A 17,582-nucleotide genomic window follows, 5' to 3' on the forward strand; every position below is an offset into this window, starting at 1 on the left:
CAGTCTACCAGATATATACAAGCGGCTCCTGCACTACAAGTACAGGACAGCTCTCCTAATGCTCTAAGCAACATCTCCATAAACTACATTGCCCTCAAAACGCAAAACAGTCAAATAGGAGCATAAAATCACAAATGGCTTATCGCTTCTCCACAAGCAGGAAATGCATCGATGCGTATGCAATGAGGAGGAAGGCCCCCGAGATCACGGCCAGCCCGGCAACGTCGAACCAGTAGGCCTGCGTATCGAAGCCAAAGGCACTCAGAATGGAGGCACCGGGTACTTCGATATCCAGACCATACTTGTGGTCGATCAGGGTAAGGAAGGTGACCTCGTTGACGATGAGGGCCTCGAAGCCGTAATGGAAAATTGATAGCTGATGACCAATTAGCAAGAAAAGCACGACCAGGAATTATATAGAGACTTACGCTTTGCAGCCACAGTGCCGATTGAGGAATGGCATCGTGGTTCAGCAAAAGACCGGCAAAGAGCAAACTGAAGAGCATCACCAAGCTACCGATCAGATTGGCAACACCGGGATCGCGGAACACAATGCCGATGAATAAACAGATATTGGCAGCTGCCAGATTGAAAAGCACCAGAACCAGCAGGAACCGGAGGAACTCGGGCCATGCAGGGATCAAGCCTGTCATCGGGTAAACAATGATACCCATAATTATGGGCGGAAGGAGGCGCAGCGGCACAATGTCAAACACAACCTTGGATGCAAAGTATGTGACGGGGTGGTAGTATCCGTTGGCACGCTCACGAACGAACAAAAGTCGCTCCGTAGAGAACACCGTTAGACTTGTCAAGGTGCTAAAACCAAACAAGGCCAAGATAAAGAAGAAAAGACCGAGACGGTTCTGGAAACCCTTTATGTCGTCGGTCAGGCCATAGAATAGATACCCAGACAGAACAGCGAGGAGGATGGCGATCGCGTAGTGGGTAAGCATCAGCATAGGGTTACGGTACAGATTGCGCCAAGTGCGTTGCGACAAAATAATGAACTGGCGGGCCAGACTGATGCGAGCATAACTCATCGGCTGCGCCGTAGAAGTGCCAGACACGAGATGAGAGTTGGTTGATCCATTGGCAACTTGCGCAGACTGGATAGCTGATACGACCTCGTCGTGAACAGATTGACACACACCAGAGTCAGCGTAGCTGGCCACCAGAATGTCAAGGTCGGTCTGTCCGGGTGCCGGAGGCGGTAGCTGATCCGGATCATCAAGAATTTGGGGGGGAACGTGGCCCGGTTGACGTGACAAACGCATCCATTGCTGGTCATCGTTGGCCGTATCCAGAGTCGCGTCCTCCTCATCGGTTTTCGGGGTAAAAGGGCGATCCTCCTTGCGACGCGAGTACAGCTGGCGATCTTGCTGCTGCTTCAGAGACACCCGGCGCTTGCTCTTCGGTCTACGGGTCTGCTCCGCAGTGCTGCTGGAGTTGTCCTCAAAGCTGACATTTGATACGCTTGCAACAGACTTGACGGCCATTAGGCTACTCGACGCAGTCTTGGGAGGACCACTGCGTCCGTCCACAGACGATTCAATGTCATCCGTATACGAGTGGGTGGCACTGGCATGCATTGTGAGGTCGACAAGATAATCCGCAATATTGAAACCAGGTGGGCATGAATATCCGATCTTGTCAAAGTACTGCTGGCATGTCGAGAAGGGTCCAGAGTAGACGGTGCGTCCACCCGCGAGGAGGATCAGTCGATCGAAAAGAGCCACAATGTTGGAGCGCGGCTGGTGAATAGTGAAAATAACGGTACGGTTGTAAGTCTTGGCCAAGGTGACTAGGCATTCCACCACATTAAACGCGTTGTAGGCATCCTATGGAAATCGTTAGTTGGAATGAAAAAGAAAGTGACGGGAGCGCTGCCTCCTACCAATCCACTGGTGGGCTCGTCCAAGAACAAGATGCTGGGACTGGTGACCAGCTCGCAAGCAATACCAACTCGGCGTTTCTCACCACCAGAGATACCACGACCCTTGCCCTCTTCAGAGCCAATCAGCTGGTCCTTGATGTGATAGATTCCAAGTTGTTTTTCCACATCCACAACCCTTTGCTCCTTGGCTCCTCGGCTCATGTCACGAGGGAGTCTCAGCAAGGCACTGGTCAAGATGGTTTCATGAACCGTCAAGGTCGGCAACATTGTGTCCTCTTGATCGACAAAGCCAACCATAGTTCTGAAATCACTATCGTCCACTTTCTCGCCATTCACATAGAAGTTACCATGAACAGCACCACGCTTGTTTTTGCGGGCCAGGATGTCCAGGAAAGTGGTCTTTCCGGCACCTGACGCGCCCATGATGGCGGTTATCTGGCCCGGTGCAGAGGCGCCTTGGATCCCGGAAAGAATCTCCTTTCCATTCAAGTAGTAAGACACATCATTCCAGTAAAGGGCCGCCGGTCGGTGCTCTGCCAGAAGCTTGGCATTTTCATCGTCCGAGTCATCCGAAAGAGACAGAAGGCTGTAACCACGACGAGCAGCGCGACGGGTCAGATACCAGACAAGCAGGATTGCTGCGACCACGAAAAGCCCACAGCCAGCAATTACACTTGCGATGAGAGGGGTGTTGATCTTCTTGACAGGGCGCTCATAGCCGGGTAGGTTGGTCTTGTAGAGACACTCTCCAGAGTCGCAGGATAGGAAGATGCTCGGGTCACCGAACACCTGACTGATCAGGTTGTTCATCTCGGGTTCGGAGAACACACTCTTAGTGCCTTCTGCGGTCGCTTTCGTTGTGAAAGTGGCCGGTCCCTTGATGACTTGAGCAAGAAAGTCCTTCAAATTGATCGAGCCGTTTTCGCCACAGAGGAAGCGGTTGTCAATGCAGCTACACTGTACATTGTCACACCTGTAGCTGGTCGTGTTCTTGTCGTAATCGGTCTCCATACTCCAATCGCAAGTATCCAAGCCACAATAGAAGGACTCCTTCTGATCCACCCAGAACTGGAAGTTACAGGATTTATCTGCGGCGTCGCAGGAGAATGTCACCTGGGGCTTTCGGCCACCCAGCATGTCCACAATTGGCTTGTTGATCACATCGCACATCTGGAAGTTCTGATTGACCGTGACACCTTGTTTGTAGCATGCGCCGTCTTTCCCTTCGGGCATCAAAGCATCGCAAGCGCTATCGGACTGGCAGACATTACAGTTGATACCGCCCCAGCCATCCTTACAGTCGCAGCTTGCGCCAACGCGCACCGCGCGGTTCTCGCCATCGGCCAGCGAGCCACACACAGGCTCTGAGCAATCATCTCCGCCGAAGCCAGCTGGGCAGGAGCATTTCCCGTTGTATTTGTTGCAGGGCGCAAAGTGGGTACAGTTGTAGCTGTCGAGCTGACAGTTGAAGCACGGCGGACAGTTGGGAGGCCTGTCATCGAGAAGAGTAAGAGATCTGGGGACAATATTGCCGTCAGATATTTCGCTCCATGCTACCGTGGCGAATGAGGCGGGAACCAGGGCGAGGAGGGACAGGAGGGCGGTTATCGACCGCATGTTGAGCAGGGGTGGGTTAGCACCCAGGCACAGCGGAGAGCCGGCGACGTAAAATGCAAATCGCCGAGAGGGTATTAAACCTGGCAGATCATCTGCGTAATGCGAAAAGGTGTTGATATTGGGTGATGGGTGTTAAGAGGAGATGCCTCGGACTCCAGGGAAGTGGAGAGGCGGAGGTGGAGTCGGGTTGATGACGCGGGCGGAGAAGCTGTTCAGGCACCGGTTTCAAGGTTCGCTCTAAACAACACCTCAACCCAGCCCACCTGGGCAACTATCGCGTACTCATATCCACCGTTCAGGCTGATCCCCAATGAGACTGTACTTGATATTTTGAATCTCAGAGCCTTCGATTTGGAATAGAGAAATAACTTACGAAATCAACAAGTAGGGAGCTAGGAGGGCAAAACTGGGTCACCAATATCTACCGTATATAGCGTGTAAGGCTAAGGTTCTAGTTCCTGCATGATTTCTTTACGCGCAGTCAACAAACTTGAATAGTTTTTTTTTTTTTTGTATCCTTATGGCTTTCCTCCCAGGTGCTAGAAAAGGCCAGAACATGCGCCCTGCGCAAACCTTAAAGGTGGCATCAACCGATAGCTTCAAGCTCTAATGAACCAGCATTACTATCCTGTCTTAGTGCCACCGACTTGGCGATACTTACGTATGCGGAGTATTAGCGAGAGCCTATTCTAGAACACAAAGTAAACCTACCGTTAGCTGCACACACGGGCATGCATCATTTTTTTAGCCCTTTGTCCGTGGCACACCCTTACCATACATCTGCGGGCCCAAAGAGGCCTCACAATCCTCATGCTTTTCACAGGAATGCAAGCCACGTGTTGAGTCATGTCACCTGGGATCTGGTTCCATGAAGCGTCAATATATAATCACGGTGAAGTAGGAGGCAGAAAGGATAGGATGTCGGCGCCTCATTAGTTTCGCCTTGCATGGGGCACGGCCCGCCAAGAGACCAATGACTCTTTATGCTTTATGACCTTTATTGAGGACTTTTAGTATACTTGAAAAGGCCTTACGTTATTGTTCACTAGAATATGCCTGTATAGATAAGAAAAAAAACCACAAATCCTATTTGAAGCCTCCTCTAGCCCAGATATGGTTCCTGGTGGTAGGCATCTAGTTCCCAAGATTCGCAGTTGGAGAAATCTGGGCCCCACAGGCCTTCTTTTTCTACAGGCCACACTTCAATGCTAACCACACTTCTGTATCAAAGTGGCCGGATGAGTAGTTGTGGCAGCCGTCAGCCGCCGTCAGCCGCCGTGTAAACAACTTCGTACCCATTATTGGAACATATGTCAGTGTTGAAAGCGGTATAGACTGCACCAAAGCCAGTCAATTGCCACGAGAGAGGCTTGGTAAGGGTCCCTTATCACATATGGTATAAGAGAAACCCCCATCGGTATACCATCCGCCAGAGAAATCAGTATCTGACGAAGTTATGAATCTTGTAGAAGAATATAAATTTTGTCTTTGACGGGTCCGCCTTGGGCTCACAGGTCCTCATATTCTAGATGTAATTCCGTTCGAGACCAACAAACACCAACCATAAATTGCACGCTTCACTCAAATGAAGACAATCTCTGAGATGAAATGGTTGAAATAGTGGGGGGAATGCAATGTTGCGGATATGCAGTGCTTGTGCCCAGCCAGGCCTTTCTCTTCTTGAACACCCCAGCCTTCCACATCCAACATCCAGATCGATCTAACAATAATCTTCCATACCATTAATTCTAGATTCTATATTTTCCATGGAATCTTCTACCCCACTCGATGCGGGGACTTCACGTGACGTGGGGTTCCCGCGAATCTTTGCGATGCGACAGACGATCATGGCTCTTTGCGCTCTCTACAGACACTTTTTACAACCAGTATGACCAGGTGACCCTTGCCAACTTTCATCATTACCGATTTGTCGACATCAAGCCCATAGCCAGCTACCATGGTGAAAGTTGAGCTCTTTGCGGTGGAACAGGTACGTCCCCGCGTTTCCGCATGAGTCAAGCGGCTCCCCTGGTTCTCGGAATATTCTAAGGGGGAAGCACGCTCTAATTAGAATCTAGTGGATGGACAAGTACGAGCTCACCGCCAAGTACAACACCGCCGAAACCTGCGCCGCATCCATTTCCATCGACGACCTTCGAGAATTGTCCGAAGACAAGACCACCGATCCCTTGGGCCAGCTCCAGTCCACCAAGCTGACCTATGGTGCAATTCGTGGCTCCGATAATCTTCGACAGACTTTGGCCAATCTATACTCCGCGAAGGCTCCTAGTCCTCTACCTAAGGACAACATCTTGATTGCGGCGGGAGCTATCCAGGCCAACTTCTTGGCGTTGTACACCCTGTGCGGACCAGGAGATCATGTTATCTGCCACTACCCAACATACCAGCAGCTTTACTCCGTGCCTGCTTCTTTGGGCGCGGAGGTCAGTCTCTGGAAGTCCAAAGAGGCCAATGGCTGGCAGCTGGATATCGAGGAGCTGAAGGGAATGATTCGCCCGAATACCAAGCTAATCATTATTAAGTGGGTTGAAGCACCTTTGGAGTTGTGACTGAGCATTTCTAACCAAAGTCCTTCTGCAGCAACCCTCAAAACCCGACCGGTGCCATCATCCCTCGCGACACACTTCAAGAATTGGTCGACATCGCCCGCGAATCCTCCCTCACCCTCTTCGCCGACGAAGTATACAGACCTCTCTTTCACAATATCAGCCCTGCGGACCCCCAGTTCCCTCCGTCCCTGCTGACTTTCTGCTACGAACGCACTGTGGTAACAGGATCGATTTCCAAGGCATATAGCTTGGCCGGCCTTCGCGTAGGCTGGATCGCAACTCGGAGCAAGTCGTTCCTCGAGGAATGTGCCAGCTCCCGTGATTACACTACCATTTCCGTTGGTCAGCTCGACGATGCCGTTGCCAGCTTTGCGCTGGCGCCTGAATGTATTCATAACTTGTTGAAACGGAATATTGATCTGGCGCGAACCAATCTTGCGATTTTGGAGAAGTTCATTGAAGCGCATCGCTGGGCCTGTGAATGGGTTAAGCCGAGGGCTGGCACAACTGCATTTATTCGCTTTACGAAGATGGGGAAGCCAATTAATGATGTCGCTTTCTGTGAGATGCTTCAGGAGCGAACGGGTGTGATGCTTGTCCCTGGCAGCTTGTGCTTCGGAGGCGGAGAAGAGTTTCAGGGCTACGTTCGTATTGGATACGTCTGTGAAACCGAGGTACTAGAGAAGGGTTTGGAAGCCTTGCGGACCTTCATGGAGGATGATTACGAGGATGTTCCGTCGCTGAAGAAGGCCAAAGCGCCGCAATAGCGACTGCACAATATACGAGATAGGAAGTGTTTAAGATAATCCTAAAAGTCTCCAAATACAATACCACAGCAAAAGCTATCAAGTGTTCCATGGGCCAAAGGCCAGAAGCTTTCGAGTAAATCTGCTCTACCATAATATGCGACATCATGAGGTAATAATGATTTGCCGCTCATCAAGGTCCTCGATCGGGAGCGATCTAACTTCCACTTAGACTAGATCACGTCATTACCCGTCGAGATCGGACGTTTATAAGAAGATCGACGCTCTATCTTTCAAACCTCTATTCTATCTTCGACTCAGTCAAATCTACAAACAATGCTCAATCATCGAGGAATCTGCCTGAGGGCTCTCAAGACCCAGCCTAGCCGCTCTCTGTCTTTTCGATCGGGTCGCGCAAGGCTCGACCCTCTTCGATTAAATTCAGCAACCATACGTCTTCCATACTCGACCACTGGCTATGGTGATGATGAAGGCGACCCCCGTGGCCAGGATCCAAACGCCCAAGGTGTGAATGAACGAAGCCGTGAATTAGAGCATCCTGGACCGTCACAACATAAAAAGAAACCGTCAAATGAGTCGAACCCATCAAAGCTCGAGTCTCAAAATCGGAAACATGACAAGGAAGAGCGTGCGAGTGGATCAGCGAAAGAAAGTCCTGCAAAACCAAGGAACCGTGTCAAATAGAGATCAAACAACTCGTAAGTGTGCAGGTAGTGTGCAGACAGTAATTATATTTGAATAATTTCACTACTCCATTTAATTCTTATCTATACACTGAGCATCTTCAAAAATCGATCTCCCAAGGCATTCGCCGCCAGGGGATTACCGCCAGTAAGCAACTCCCTGTGTAGAGTCGTACCTCCAAATTTTTCCGAAGCTCCTTCAACCATGACCGCACCCTGATCCTTCAATGCCGACGCGACCTTCTCAACCTCACCACCCAATAATGTCTCCATGAAGTTCTCTTCGGCATCGCTCCAAGATGTGATCTTGTACCCATCATAGACGAACGAGCCATCACCCGCCTTCATCGTACTCAGCAGGGCATAAGGCCCATGGCAGATAGCAGCAGTTGGCTTATTCTCTTTATTGAAAAACCGCAGAATCTTGCCCAGGTTCGGATCATCGCCCAAATCCGCCAGTGGCGCGTGTCCCCCGGGAATAAAGACTCCAGCGAAAGTCGCTAGTTCGTCTTCGTCAAAGGTACTGAAAGGTCGCGGACGGTCGAATCCATTCGTCTTCTTCATTTTCCAAATGAGCTCGTTCTCGCGTCGGCGCTCGTAGAAATTGCCGGCGTATGCGAGCAGGGACTCGCTGTTGGGGTCTGCGGTGGGCTCTTGTCCTTTGGGTGAGGCAAAGGTAACCTCGTGCCCGGCGTCTAGCATCTTTTGCAAGGGCTTTGCCAGCTCCTGAAGGAAGAAACCTGAGGGCTGGTCGACTACTTTGCCAGCGTCGGGTCCGCTGGTCTTTTTGAGAGGGAAGGAGTTGGCATCGCTCAGGATGATGAGGACTTTTTTGGATGGCATTGTGATGATAAATTTTGAGCTGGAAAGGTAGAGTCGAGCAGTTACAACATTGCAAGAAGAATAGTAGTCCTTTTTTTTTATACCGCGTTCGGCCAATCAACTACAGTAAAATCACTACTGCGGCCCTTGTAGTTACCAAAACGTGACGCCAAAATGACGTATCAAATCCAAGACCAGTTCTTGCTATCATATTGCAGTGGCAACAGAGCTATAGCCCGTGGTAATAATTATCTTCTGGAAATTGCAGACCTGGACACAGCATAGCGATCAATCTTTGTCAAGTGTGGCGTTCCACAGCGCATCACGTCATTAACAGCCACGCGACCAGTGACCACAGATGGCACAATAACAAAAACAAGAAAGGCTGTAGTTTCGCCTAAACTTGCTTGGGATTCGTAGATCTACCTTAATTTCATCAGCTTGGAACCTGACCTGGTATTCTCATCGTCATCGGGTCGGATTCCCTTATTTACCCCTTGGGGCTCCCATCCCGTCCTGTACATTCCACTCTCACATCCCCCCCCTTTCTGGGTTTTCAACTGCAAACAATACTCGTCGAAACCTCTTATTAGTGCTCAAATACCCCAAATTGCTTATTCGGATACATCTACTGCCCCTGCGCAAAAATGTCGTCAATCATCGCTTCCGTCAAGGATCTCATCGTCTCTATCTTTGAGGTGATATTCTCTACGTTCAAGAGCGTATTTGATGGAGTATATGGAATAATCCATGCCTTCTTCGACTTCTTCATCGATATTATCAAGATGGCCCTCAATACTGTGAAGGGTACGCTGGAAGCAGCGGGTGGAGTCGGCAAGTTTGTCGCGAGTGAGTACCTCTTCTTGACTAAAGAGAACAAATTGAATAATAACATTCTTCCGAAGGCAATCTACTCGTTTTCGTGGTTATCGGTATCGGAGCTTATGGCTATCTGAATTATCAGCGGCGCCAAGGGCGTGATGTTAAGGTTGGAAGCAAGAAGTTGAACTAGGTTATGAGCTTGTTTTGTTCACGGCGAATCCATGAGATGATTCTCAATATTTCTATTTTATCAAATTTAAAGACTCTTTAAGAAGTCATCTCGCACAATCCTCTAGATACTCCTCAACTCGAGCAGTCTCATCGAAGTTCATGCGTCACAACGCGAAGTTTGTTAATATCCGGGGAAAAGTGGATTGGATGCGATAGCGTCAAAACCAATGGTAGAGAGATGGCGCTTATCTAACTAAGTCTTATCTTTGGACCCTCCGATGCACGTTCTGAACCTTAAGAATCTGGCACGTTGGCAGAGGGCTTAGCCTGTAGATCCCCTCAATAAACCACATGGTCCATATAAACGCTTAACAGACGAAATAGTTATGTGATTTTTGCGATACAGGAGTTAGGCATGGGTGAAAAAAGAGCATCCTGCAAGAATGAGAAGATAAGTGCACAAATATGAGGGAATGCGTAAAACACAAATGTTGACGGCTGCCACACGGAGACAATGGATTGCTCCGAGCCGAGGCTCGCCGTGAGTCCCACCTCATTCCACCCTCTTGCGCGGCCTCTCCCAGGCCTTTTACGACACGGTCTTTTCAATCCCCTTTCCCCTTTCTCCTTTAGCTGATCGGATCCGCCGGAATTCAAAAGAGAGCTTCGCCCCAGTCACCCCCTGCTATTTTCTTTCGCCGCAAACAGGATCGTCCGCCTCTCTGTCCAACCTCGCAACTACAACCGCGCCATTTGGTTGCGCATTCACCTTTGGAAGCTTACTAGCCACGATGCCGCTACCATTGACTAGTGAGTACTGCCAGTCTATCGTGAAGAAGGGACTGCTAATCGTCCTTGTCTAGACATTCCCTTAAAGGTCGGGCTTCCAGCTGTCGCGGCAGCAGCAGCCTACCTGAACGCACGATGGTCCCTCTTCTATGACGTCGGCCTCATTAAGTCCCTCGTCAAGATGTCCCTTCGATCCCGAGTCGCCGAACGTAATGACCGCCTGAATCTCTTCTACGTCCTTGAGGACTTCGCTCTGTCTCCCGCGACCGCCGATCAGGAATTCATTGTATACAACGGTCGCTCATGGACGTTTCACCAGACCTATACTATGGCCCTTCGTTACGGCGCGTGGTTCAAGAACGTCCATGGCGTTCGCCGGAAGGATATTGTGGCTATCGACTTCATGAACTCGGCAACTTTCCTCTTCTTCACCCTCGGCTTGTGGAGCATTGGCGCCGTTCCTGCATATATCAATTATAACCTGGCGGGAAAGCCCCTCACACATTCTGTGCGCGCATCCACTGCGAAGCTCCTCATTGTGGACGAAGAGATTCGCGATTGCTTCCCTCCCGAGCAAATGGAGACATTTGCTTCTCCGGACTTCCGCAACGGCAAGGGCTCTGTCAATGTCTTGTTCTTTACTCCAGATATAGAGGCCCAGATTTTGGAAATGGATCCCGTGAGAGAGGACGATAAGGTCCGCGGCAGTCTTCTCCCGCGAGACATGGCCATCTTGATCTATACAAGTGGCACGACTGGTCTTCCGAAACCCGCGATCGTGAGCTGGAAGAAGTGCTGGAGTGGCGGATTGTTCATCGGAAACTGGCTGGAGATTCTTCACTCAGACCGCTTCTTCACGGTAAGTTTATTCGAAATTTACAGTCACCTACTTCCCACTAACATATTTCAGTGCATGCCTCTTTACCACTCATCTGCATCTGTCCTTGGCTTCGTGACATGCTTGATGAATGGAGCAACCATGATCGTCGGTCGCAAATTCTCCGCGCGAAATTTCATCAAGGAAGCCCGCGACAACGATGCGACCATCATCCAGTATGTGGGTGAAACTCTTCGATACATCCTAGGCGTGTCGCCCGACATCGATCCTGTCACTGGGGAGAACCTGGATAAGAAGCACAAGATCCGAATTGCATTTGGCAACGGACTCCGCCCTGATATCTGGAACCGCTTCAAAGACCGCTTCGACATCACCACAATTGCCGAGTTCTATGCTGCCACCGAAGGAACCTCTGGCCAGTGGAACAAGTCGTCAAATGATTTCTCTGCTGGTGCCATTGGCCGCAATGGAGCACTCGGCAATCTGATCATTGGACGTGGAACTGCAATTGTTGATGTTGATCATGAAACACAGGAGCCGTGGCGGGACCCGGGAACTGGCCTCTGCAAGAAAGTTCCTCGAGGTGATCCCGGTGAGCTGCTGTTCGCCATCGACGCCTCAGACCCTAGTGCCAACTTCCAAGGTTACTTCCAGAACAACAAGGCGACGGAGAGTAAGATCGTTCGCGACGTTTTGAAGAAGGGCGATGCCTACTTCCGGACCGGCGATATGGTTCGCTGGGACAAGGATGGTCTCTGGTTCTTCTCGGACCGACTTGGTGACACCTTCCGCTGGAAGAGTGAGAACGTGTCTACCAGTGAGGTTTCCGAGGTTCTCGGCGCCCACCCCGAAGTGCACGAAGCAAACGTCTATGGTGTGGCTCTGCCCAACCATGATGGCCGTGCTGGATGCGCAGCTATCGTGTTCAACCAGCAAATCGCCAGTGGCGCTTCCTCAGGTCCCGCAATGGAGCCCGCGCAATCCGTTCTCGACAGCCTAGCCGCGCATACCCTGAAGAACCTGCCACGCTTCGCGGCGCCCATTTTCCTACGAGTGATGCCGCAGATGCAGTCCACTGGCAATAACAAGCAACAGAAGCATGTCCTTCGCACTGAGGGCGTGGATGTCGCACAAGTCTCAAAGAGTGACCGGCTATACTGGCTTCAGGGTAACACTTATGTGCCATTTGGACAGAAGCACTGGAACCGCTTAAATGGCGGCCAGGTCCGACTTTGAGCGACTGTGCTGGCCTTCTATTCCCGTCACCTATTTTCTGTTTTCCTGTTCCGCCCAGCGCTTCCTCCCCATCCAGCCTCGTCCTTAAGATACCCCCACACTGTCCTTGAAGAATGACACAATTGAGTTTTATTTATTTCCATTATTTAGCTATATCAAATATATCCTTAAAAATTTCTATAACTACTGCCTATATGTGGAATCAATGAAAATTAAACGACCTAAAACAAAGTCTGTCCTAGACACTTTCTTATCGACAAGCAGTTTGAAAAAGATTTGGAAGTATAATCCCGAGCATAATTAACTCTTATTAAACGTACATCTCTTCTCTAGTCTCTCTAAGCTCTAGAGAACTATTGCTATGTAGAGTACCTTAGTTTGCACCAACTCAAAAATCCCTATTACGATAACCAAGCCAAAACAAAACAACCAATAATGAATAATGGGATATTACCAATTGATCCACCCATCCATAACATCCATCACATCATACCATATAGACCGCATCCACAATTCAACAGTGCCCGAAGACTGTCTACAGAGCGAAAGCAATGGCACCAGCGAACAGGCCAGCAGCGAAAACGGGGTTGGCAACGTTGGCGACACCAGCACCGGTAGAAGCGGTAGGAGCTGCGGAGGTCCCGTTAGCGGCCATGCTTGTAGAAGATCCGCTAATGATAGTACTAGTACCGCTAGGGGCAGTGCTAGAGGCAGTGGTGCTCATACCAGAAGTTCCGGTGGAGGTTCCGGTGGAGGTACCAGTGGAGGTTCCAGTAGAGGTTCCAGTAGAGGTGGTGGTGGTAGTCATGGTACCGGTGGTAGAGCCCTTGGTAGTAGTAGAAGTGGAGGTGGAGGTGGAGGTGAAAGTGCTGCTGCTGGAAGAGCTGGCGGAGGCAGTCACGTTGAACTGGTTAGACTGCGCGAGGATGCCGGTGTTCTGGGTCGAGCTGGATTGCAGGTCAATCTGGTAACCGTGACTATTTGAACAAGTTAGAATGATGGCATTGAAGAGATCTTGGGCCTGTGAGACATACCCGGCAGTGGCATCGAGGCTGTCGACGGTGTAGGAATCGGAGGAAGTCTTGACATCGGACGCAAGCTTCTTGCTCACGGGAGGGTAGATGGCATTGTTGACGAGGTAGATGTTGAAGGACGAAGCATCGGTGCTGTTTAGGTTAGTCGGCTTCGACAAGCATATGTTGACTGGAAGGAACATACTCAACAGAACTCCACTTCACAACCAAAGAGCTTGAGGCGCTGATAACAGCGCCTTCCTCAGGCTCTGTGACCTTCAGGGCTGCAAGGGTCAGTATAAAAGTCGCAGGGCGTAGGATTGGAGGCCTTACCTGCAACAGAAAGGGCCAGAGGCACCACGGAAAGGGCAAGCGAGAGACGCATAGTGACCAAAAGGAATTGGAACGAGTGTGATTTAGAGAACGTTGAACGAGAGAATTTCAGATCTTAGAATTTAAGAATATCTTCAAAGGCTTGGAAGGGAAAAGGTACAGGTTCAGGGCGAGATGTGACATTAAGTAGATACAAGGAAACCGAGGCATACAATACGAACAAACGCTGAAAATAGATTCAGATGCGGACTAGCACGTTTGCAATGCACGATGTCCGAAAATGTGAATCAGGGCACTACGGTGAAGATTCTTCCTAAATTACTCGTTTAGGATATGATGTCTCTAGTCGATATGGAGCGGGAAAGGCAACCATGGTCTCGGGCAGAATTGTCAAGCTAGTTTCAGTACCAGTGCCACTTGGATTTACATTTGTAACAATTTACCAAGTATAGCTCCCAGCGAAGAGGATCCTCCGCAATACTGGATCCTGGAATCATCCGATCACCGGTGGCAGCTCCCTAAGTCGGGTTGCACCGATTGGGCCGATAAAGACCCTGGCCAAGCTAAATCACTAGGCTGCTTGGCATCAGAGGCGGGTCGTACAGGGAAACATGGACTTTGGTCCGCTAGTTTCTGGGCGGCCTTTAGTCCCACGATAAGCCTCCAGGCGCCCCAAGCCACTCGTAATTTACCCGGTTCTGCAAGTTTCAATCTTACCATCTGTTTTTTTTCTCTTGACATTCTTTACTAGCTCCTTCATCGACAGGCACAGACCTCAAAAGGTGACTCGCATTCGTGGGTCCCTGTCTGACACGAGAACCCTTTAGGACTTTGCCAAGACTCTCGTTGATAAGAAAAATCAGCGCCAATGAAACATCCTGATTCGAAGAAAGAGCGTAGGTTTTTTTGCTCAGGTATCTTCAATACCTAAGGACCAAGGTAGGGTGACCGACTTCCTGCGCTTTCTCAGTATGTCGCGCAATCCTCAGACGCTGAAGATGCAGTTCTAGCATAGCAGCAAAAACTCTTGGGAATCGGAAGATCACCCGAGTGCCAATGAAAGGGCAAAGCAGTTGGCGTGGACATGAGAGGTCATTGCGCGGTCGACTGGTCAACTACCGCCGGAGTTTCCCTTGGTTAAATGGCTTACGGCATTATTACAAGAAAACTCAGGATCCACTGTCATGATGGGTATGGCAGAAATAGTAAAAAAGTAAGACAAAAAAAAAAAAACTGGGCAGTGCTTAACAGTACCCTGACAAGCTTGGCATGGGTTTCCATACATGACTTGACTTCTACGGAAGCTCCAAGGAAGAAAAATCCGAATTAGGAACGGAAATCGAACTCCAGGAAGCGAGAGTGGACCTGTCGTGACGATTATGAGACATCTATAAGCGCAGGCGGGAAAAGGCGGATGTACTCGCCGGTGTCCACGAGTGTCTCAAACCTGTGCAGACCGGATTTCCGTATCGAGGCTCACCCTTGCGTCTCTGTATCTGAAAAATACTACTAAACAGTGAGGAATTTTCAATTTTGTGGATTGATTAAACTATTCTAGAAAAAGAATTTTCCTTTCCCCCACGGTCGTCAATACGAGTTCGTTTAGAGACGGATTTGGTTGGGCGAGTAACTAGTAGGTACTTAGCGTTACACTCGGTCCGCAGTCCGTTTTCTAACAAGTCCACGTTCTCAGCCGTTTTCCTATACTAGTAGTCGTAAATGTTTACATTGCTGTTGCCAAAGTCAGCTTTAGTTCAACAGCCGCTCAGGAAGGGGGCGGGATAACATACAAGTCCTGTTGTAGGTTATCTTGCTCGACAGCGACCGCGCTAACCCATACACTAACACTCATAGCCTTGACAGGGAAATTACCATAGCCCCTTTTATCGATGAGAACAGATGCGCTATGATACCCCAGGATATCAGTCCACTCTGTACTGGCGTACTGTCGACCAATAAACATGCGTTTCTTGCTGGGCCCACCACTGCTGAGAACACACGCGAGTCCGGGGTGATAGGCATTGCCGTGGCGGACGAACCCTGTGACTCGGTCAGAGGTGATTATGCGTAGAAAAGGGGTGATAGCAGAGACGAACCGATGCAATTGGCTTGGTCGAAGTAATCTTCCTGTTCGCCATATGCGTATCGCTTCCGTGCTTGGCTCAAAATTGGGAGCTTCCCATCACACGCTCGGGTCATTGGATCCTGGACATTAGCTCGGATTCCGTATACATCTCCGTAGAAAATACAAGGTTGACCCCCTTTTCGAAGGAGGATCAGTGCATAGGCCAGCAGCTTGAATGATGAGGCGACTGGGGTCTGACGCATCGTTAGCTTGGCCGATCCTTCGAAGTAACCCCCCAAGGCTACACAAGCACGTTCCGCTTACCTCCAGCATTTGCCCTACTTGCTATAACAGGGGTCAGCAAATTTGCGCAGTGGCCCAAGTCACAGTGACTTAGATCAGGCTCAGCCTCGAGTGCTTACCGTATCATGGTTGGCAACAAATGTCTTGAACACGTCAGCATTCGTAAACCAAATTCAGCTGGTCTGAAATCTTACCACGGCGTTATCCGGCTTGGTCTGTACCAATGTACCATCGAAAATCCCGCGAAGGTCTGGATTTCGAGTATGCGAAAGCTCAGAGAACTTTATCAAAAGAGGCACATCGTAAGCCATGGTCTGGTGGTTCACCTTCTCCAGGTAGTCGTGAATAGCCGATACGTTCCCCGTCCAGTACTCGCCCAGCACGATAAAGTTGGGGTTCGCATTCTCCCGGACGTGCTCGACGAATGCTTTTTGAAATCGCGTCGAGAAGTGCTTGGCGGCATCGAGTCTCATCCCACTGAGGGAAAGGGATTTCGTGATCCAGGTTCCCCAGTGCAATAGATCCTCCTGAACATCAGGATGCGAATGGTCAAGATCAGCGAACATAAGATAATCGTAATTCCCATTTTCATCAGAAACATCTGATGCCCAATCCTTGTTGGGCCCAAGGATTTTGTAAATCTGTTGCTTCTTTCCCTTGTCATCCCAGTCGACGCCACTGAAATGTTGCCAGTGATATTTCATGGAGCTGTACCTTTCCCCGCGACCGGGGAAATCAAAGCCGGTCCAGCCATGTATCTCCAAAGGTTTGGATATTTCTTTGTTTCGTTCTGTCCGATCTGCATCAGTAGAGTCCAAACGAGGAAACAGATGGAAAACACACGCTTCGGATCTACTGCAACCGCATTGAATTGTTCCGGATACTCCGCTCCGGCCTTGTGATTGAGAACAGCATCCCAAATCACACCAATCCCCAGATGATGCGCGTGGCGCATCAACTCTTCGAGTTCCATGCGACTGCCCCACTTCGTTGAGATGGCTCCCTGTTGATCAAACTCTCCAAGATCAAAGAGATCATAAATGTCATACCCATTGCCACGAGGATCCATCCCCTTGCAGCCGGGGGGGGATCCAGATCTGGTCAACGCCAATAGATTTCCATTCTGGCAATGCTAATTTCAAGCGAAGCCAATGGCGGTGATCGGCAGGTACATGCCATTCAAATGCTTGCAGGATTAACGTGTTGTCTGGTGCTGTCCATGATGGCAGCCGATCAAGATTTTGTGCTGCTTCTGGAAATTACAGCCGTGGCGATGTTAGCTCTCGAATAGTGAAGCTTTTGGTTCCCAAGAACCGACCTTCTCTCTTTGCTAGAATCTGTCTTTCCCGCCGGCGGGATCCACTGAAACATGAAAAGAACGATACCATTTTGAATCGGTGATCAATGGCACGGAAATCATACGTCGAAAGGGGGCAATATGCTCGAATCCCCAGAACCTCAGGTAAGCGGCAAAACGACGCCGTGCCCCAGGCTCCCAGGCTCCCTAGTCGCGTTGAAAATGGATCTTTAGGTACCCGTGGATCCGACTGCTCCTGACCCAACGAGAGTGAGACTTGACCTATCTACTTGTGGGGCGCAAAATTCAACCATTCTATTTTTAATTTACCGTAAATTACGGTACCTTGCGCAGGACTC

General features: G+C 49.9%; 7 protein-coding genes across 7 annotated transcripts; 3 read left to right on the forward strand and 4 right to left on the reverse strand.

The window, feature by feature from the left end:
* Positions 1-139: 139 nt before the first annotated feature.
* N7443_006110 (putative ATP-dependent permease ADP1) lies at positions 140-3,514 on the reverse strand (the record flags this gene model as incomplete). Its single annotated transcript, XM_056886166.1, has 3 exons — positions 140-376; positions 429-1,841; positions 1,898-3,514. The coding sequence occupies 3 exons, from the start codon at positions 3,512-3,514 to the stop codon at positions 140-142; spliced, it is 3,267 nt and encodes a 1,088-aa protein (XP_056741614.1).
* Positions 3,515-5,471: 1,957 nt separating this feature from the next.
* Positions 5,472-6,851, forward strand: N7443_006111 (putative aminotransferase; the record flags this gene model as incomplete). The annotated part of the gene is made up of 3 exons (XM_056886167.1): positions 5,472-5,504; positions 5,593-6,056; positions 6,116-6,851. 3 exons carry the CDS (start codon positions 5,472-5,474, stop codon positions 6,849-6,851), a joined length of 1,233 nt encoding a protein of 410 aa, XP_056741615.1.
* A 767-nt stretch (positions 6,852-7,618) lies between these two features.
* On the reverse strand, positions 7,619-8,377 carry N7443_006112 (type 1 glutamine amidotransferase domain-containing protein; the record flags this gene model as incomplete). The annotated part of the gene is made up of 1 exon (XM_056886168.1): positions 7,619-8,377. The coding sequence occupies one exon, from the start codon at positions 8,375-8,377 to the stop codon at positions 7,619-7,621; it is 759 nt and encodes a 252-aa protein (XP_056741616.1).
* A 626-nt stretch (positions 8,378-9,003) lies between these two features.
* N7443_006113 (uncharacterized protein) lies at positions 9,004-9,368 on the forward strand (the record flags this gene model as incomplete). The annotated part of the gene is made up of 2 exons (XM_056886169.1): positions 9,004-9,205; positions 9,262-9,368. 2 exons carry the CDS (start codon positions 9,004-9,006, stop codon positions 9,366-9,368), a joined length of 309 nt encoding a protein of 102 aa, XP_056741617.1.
* Positions 9,369-10,140: 772 nt separating this feature from the next.
* N7443_006114 (uncharacterized protein) lies at positions 10,141-12,212 on the forward strand (the record flags this gene model as incomplete). Its single annotated transcript, XM_056886170.1, has 3 exons — positions 10,141-10,159; positions 10,213-10,997; positions 11,049-12,212. The coding sequence occupies 3 exons, from the start codon at positions 10,141-10,143 to the stop codon at positions 12,210-12,212; spliced, it is 1,968 nt and encodes a 655-aa protein (XP_056741618.1).
* Positions 12,213-12,747: 535 nt separating this feature from the next.
* Positions 12,748-13,610, reverse strand: N7443_006115 (GPI anchored serine-threonine rich family protein; the record flags this gene model as incomplete). Its single annotated transcript, XM_056886171.1, has 4 exons — positions 12,748-13,189; positions 13,247-13,378; positions 13,431-13,509; positions 13,559-13,610. 4 exons carry the CDS (start codon positions 13,608-13,610, stop codon positions 12,748-12,750), a joined length of 705 nt encoding a protein of 234 aa, XP_056741619.1.
* A 1,654-nt stretch (positions 13,611-15,264) lies between these two features.
* Positions 15,265-17,314, reverse strand: N7443_006116 (alpha-amylase; the record flags this gene model as incomplete). The annotated part of the gene is given in 9 exon segments (XM_056886172.1): positions 15,265-15,289; positions 15,349-15,598; positions 15,655-15,924; positions 15,948-16,032; positions 16,046-16,069; positions 16,121-16,716; positions 16,770-16,929; positions 16,976-17,178; positions 17,245-17,314. The coding sequence occupies 9 exon segments, from the start codon at positions 17,312-17,314 to the stop codon at positions 15,265-15,267; spliced, it is 1,683 nt and encodes a 560-aa protein (XP_056741620.1).
* Positions 17,315-17,582: the final 268 nt, after the last annotated feature.

Source organism: Penicillium atrosanguineum (genome assembly GCF_028827265.1).
Source record: "Penicillium atrosanguineum strain IBT 20685 chromosome Unknown utg000004l_segment0_segment0, whole genome shotgun sequence".
Taxonomy (NCBI): Eukaryota; Fungi; Ascomycota; class Eurotiomycetes; order Eurotiales; family Aspergillaceae; genus Penicillium; species Penicillium atrosanguineum.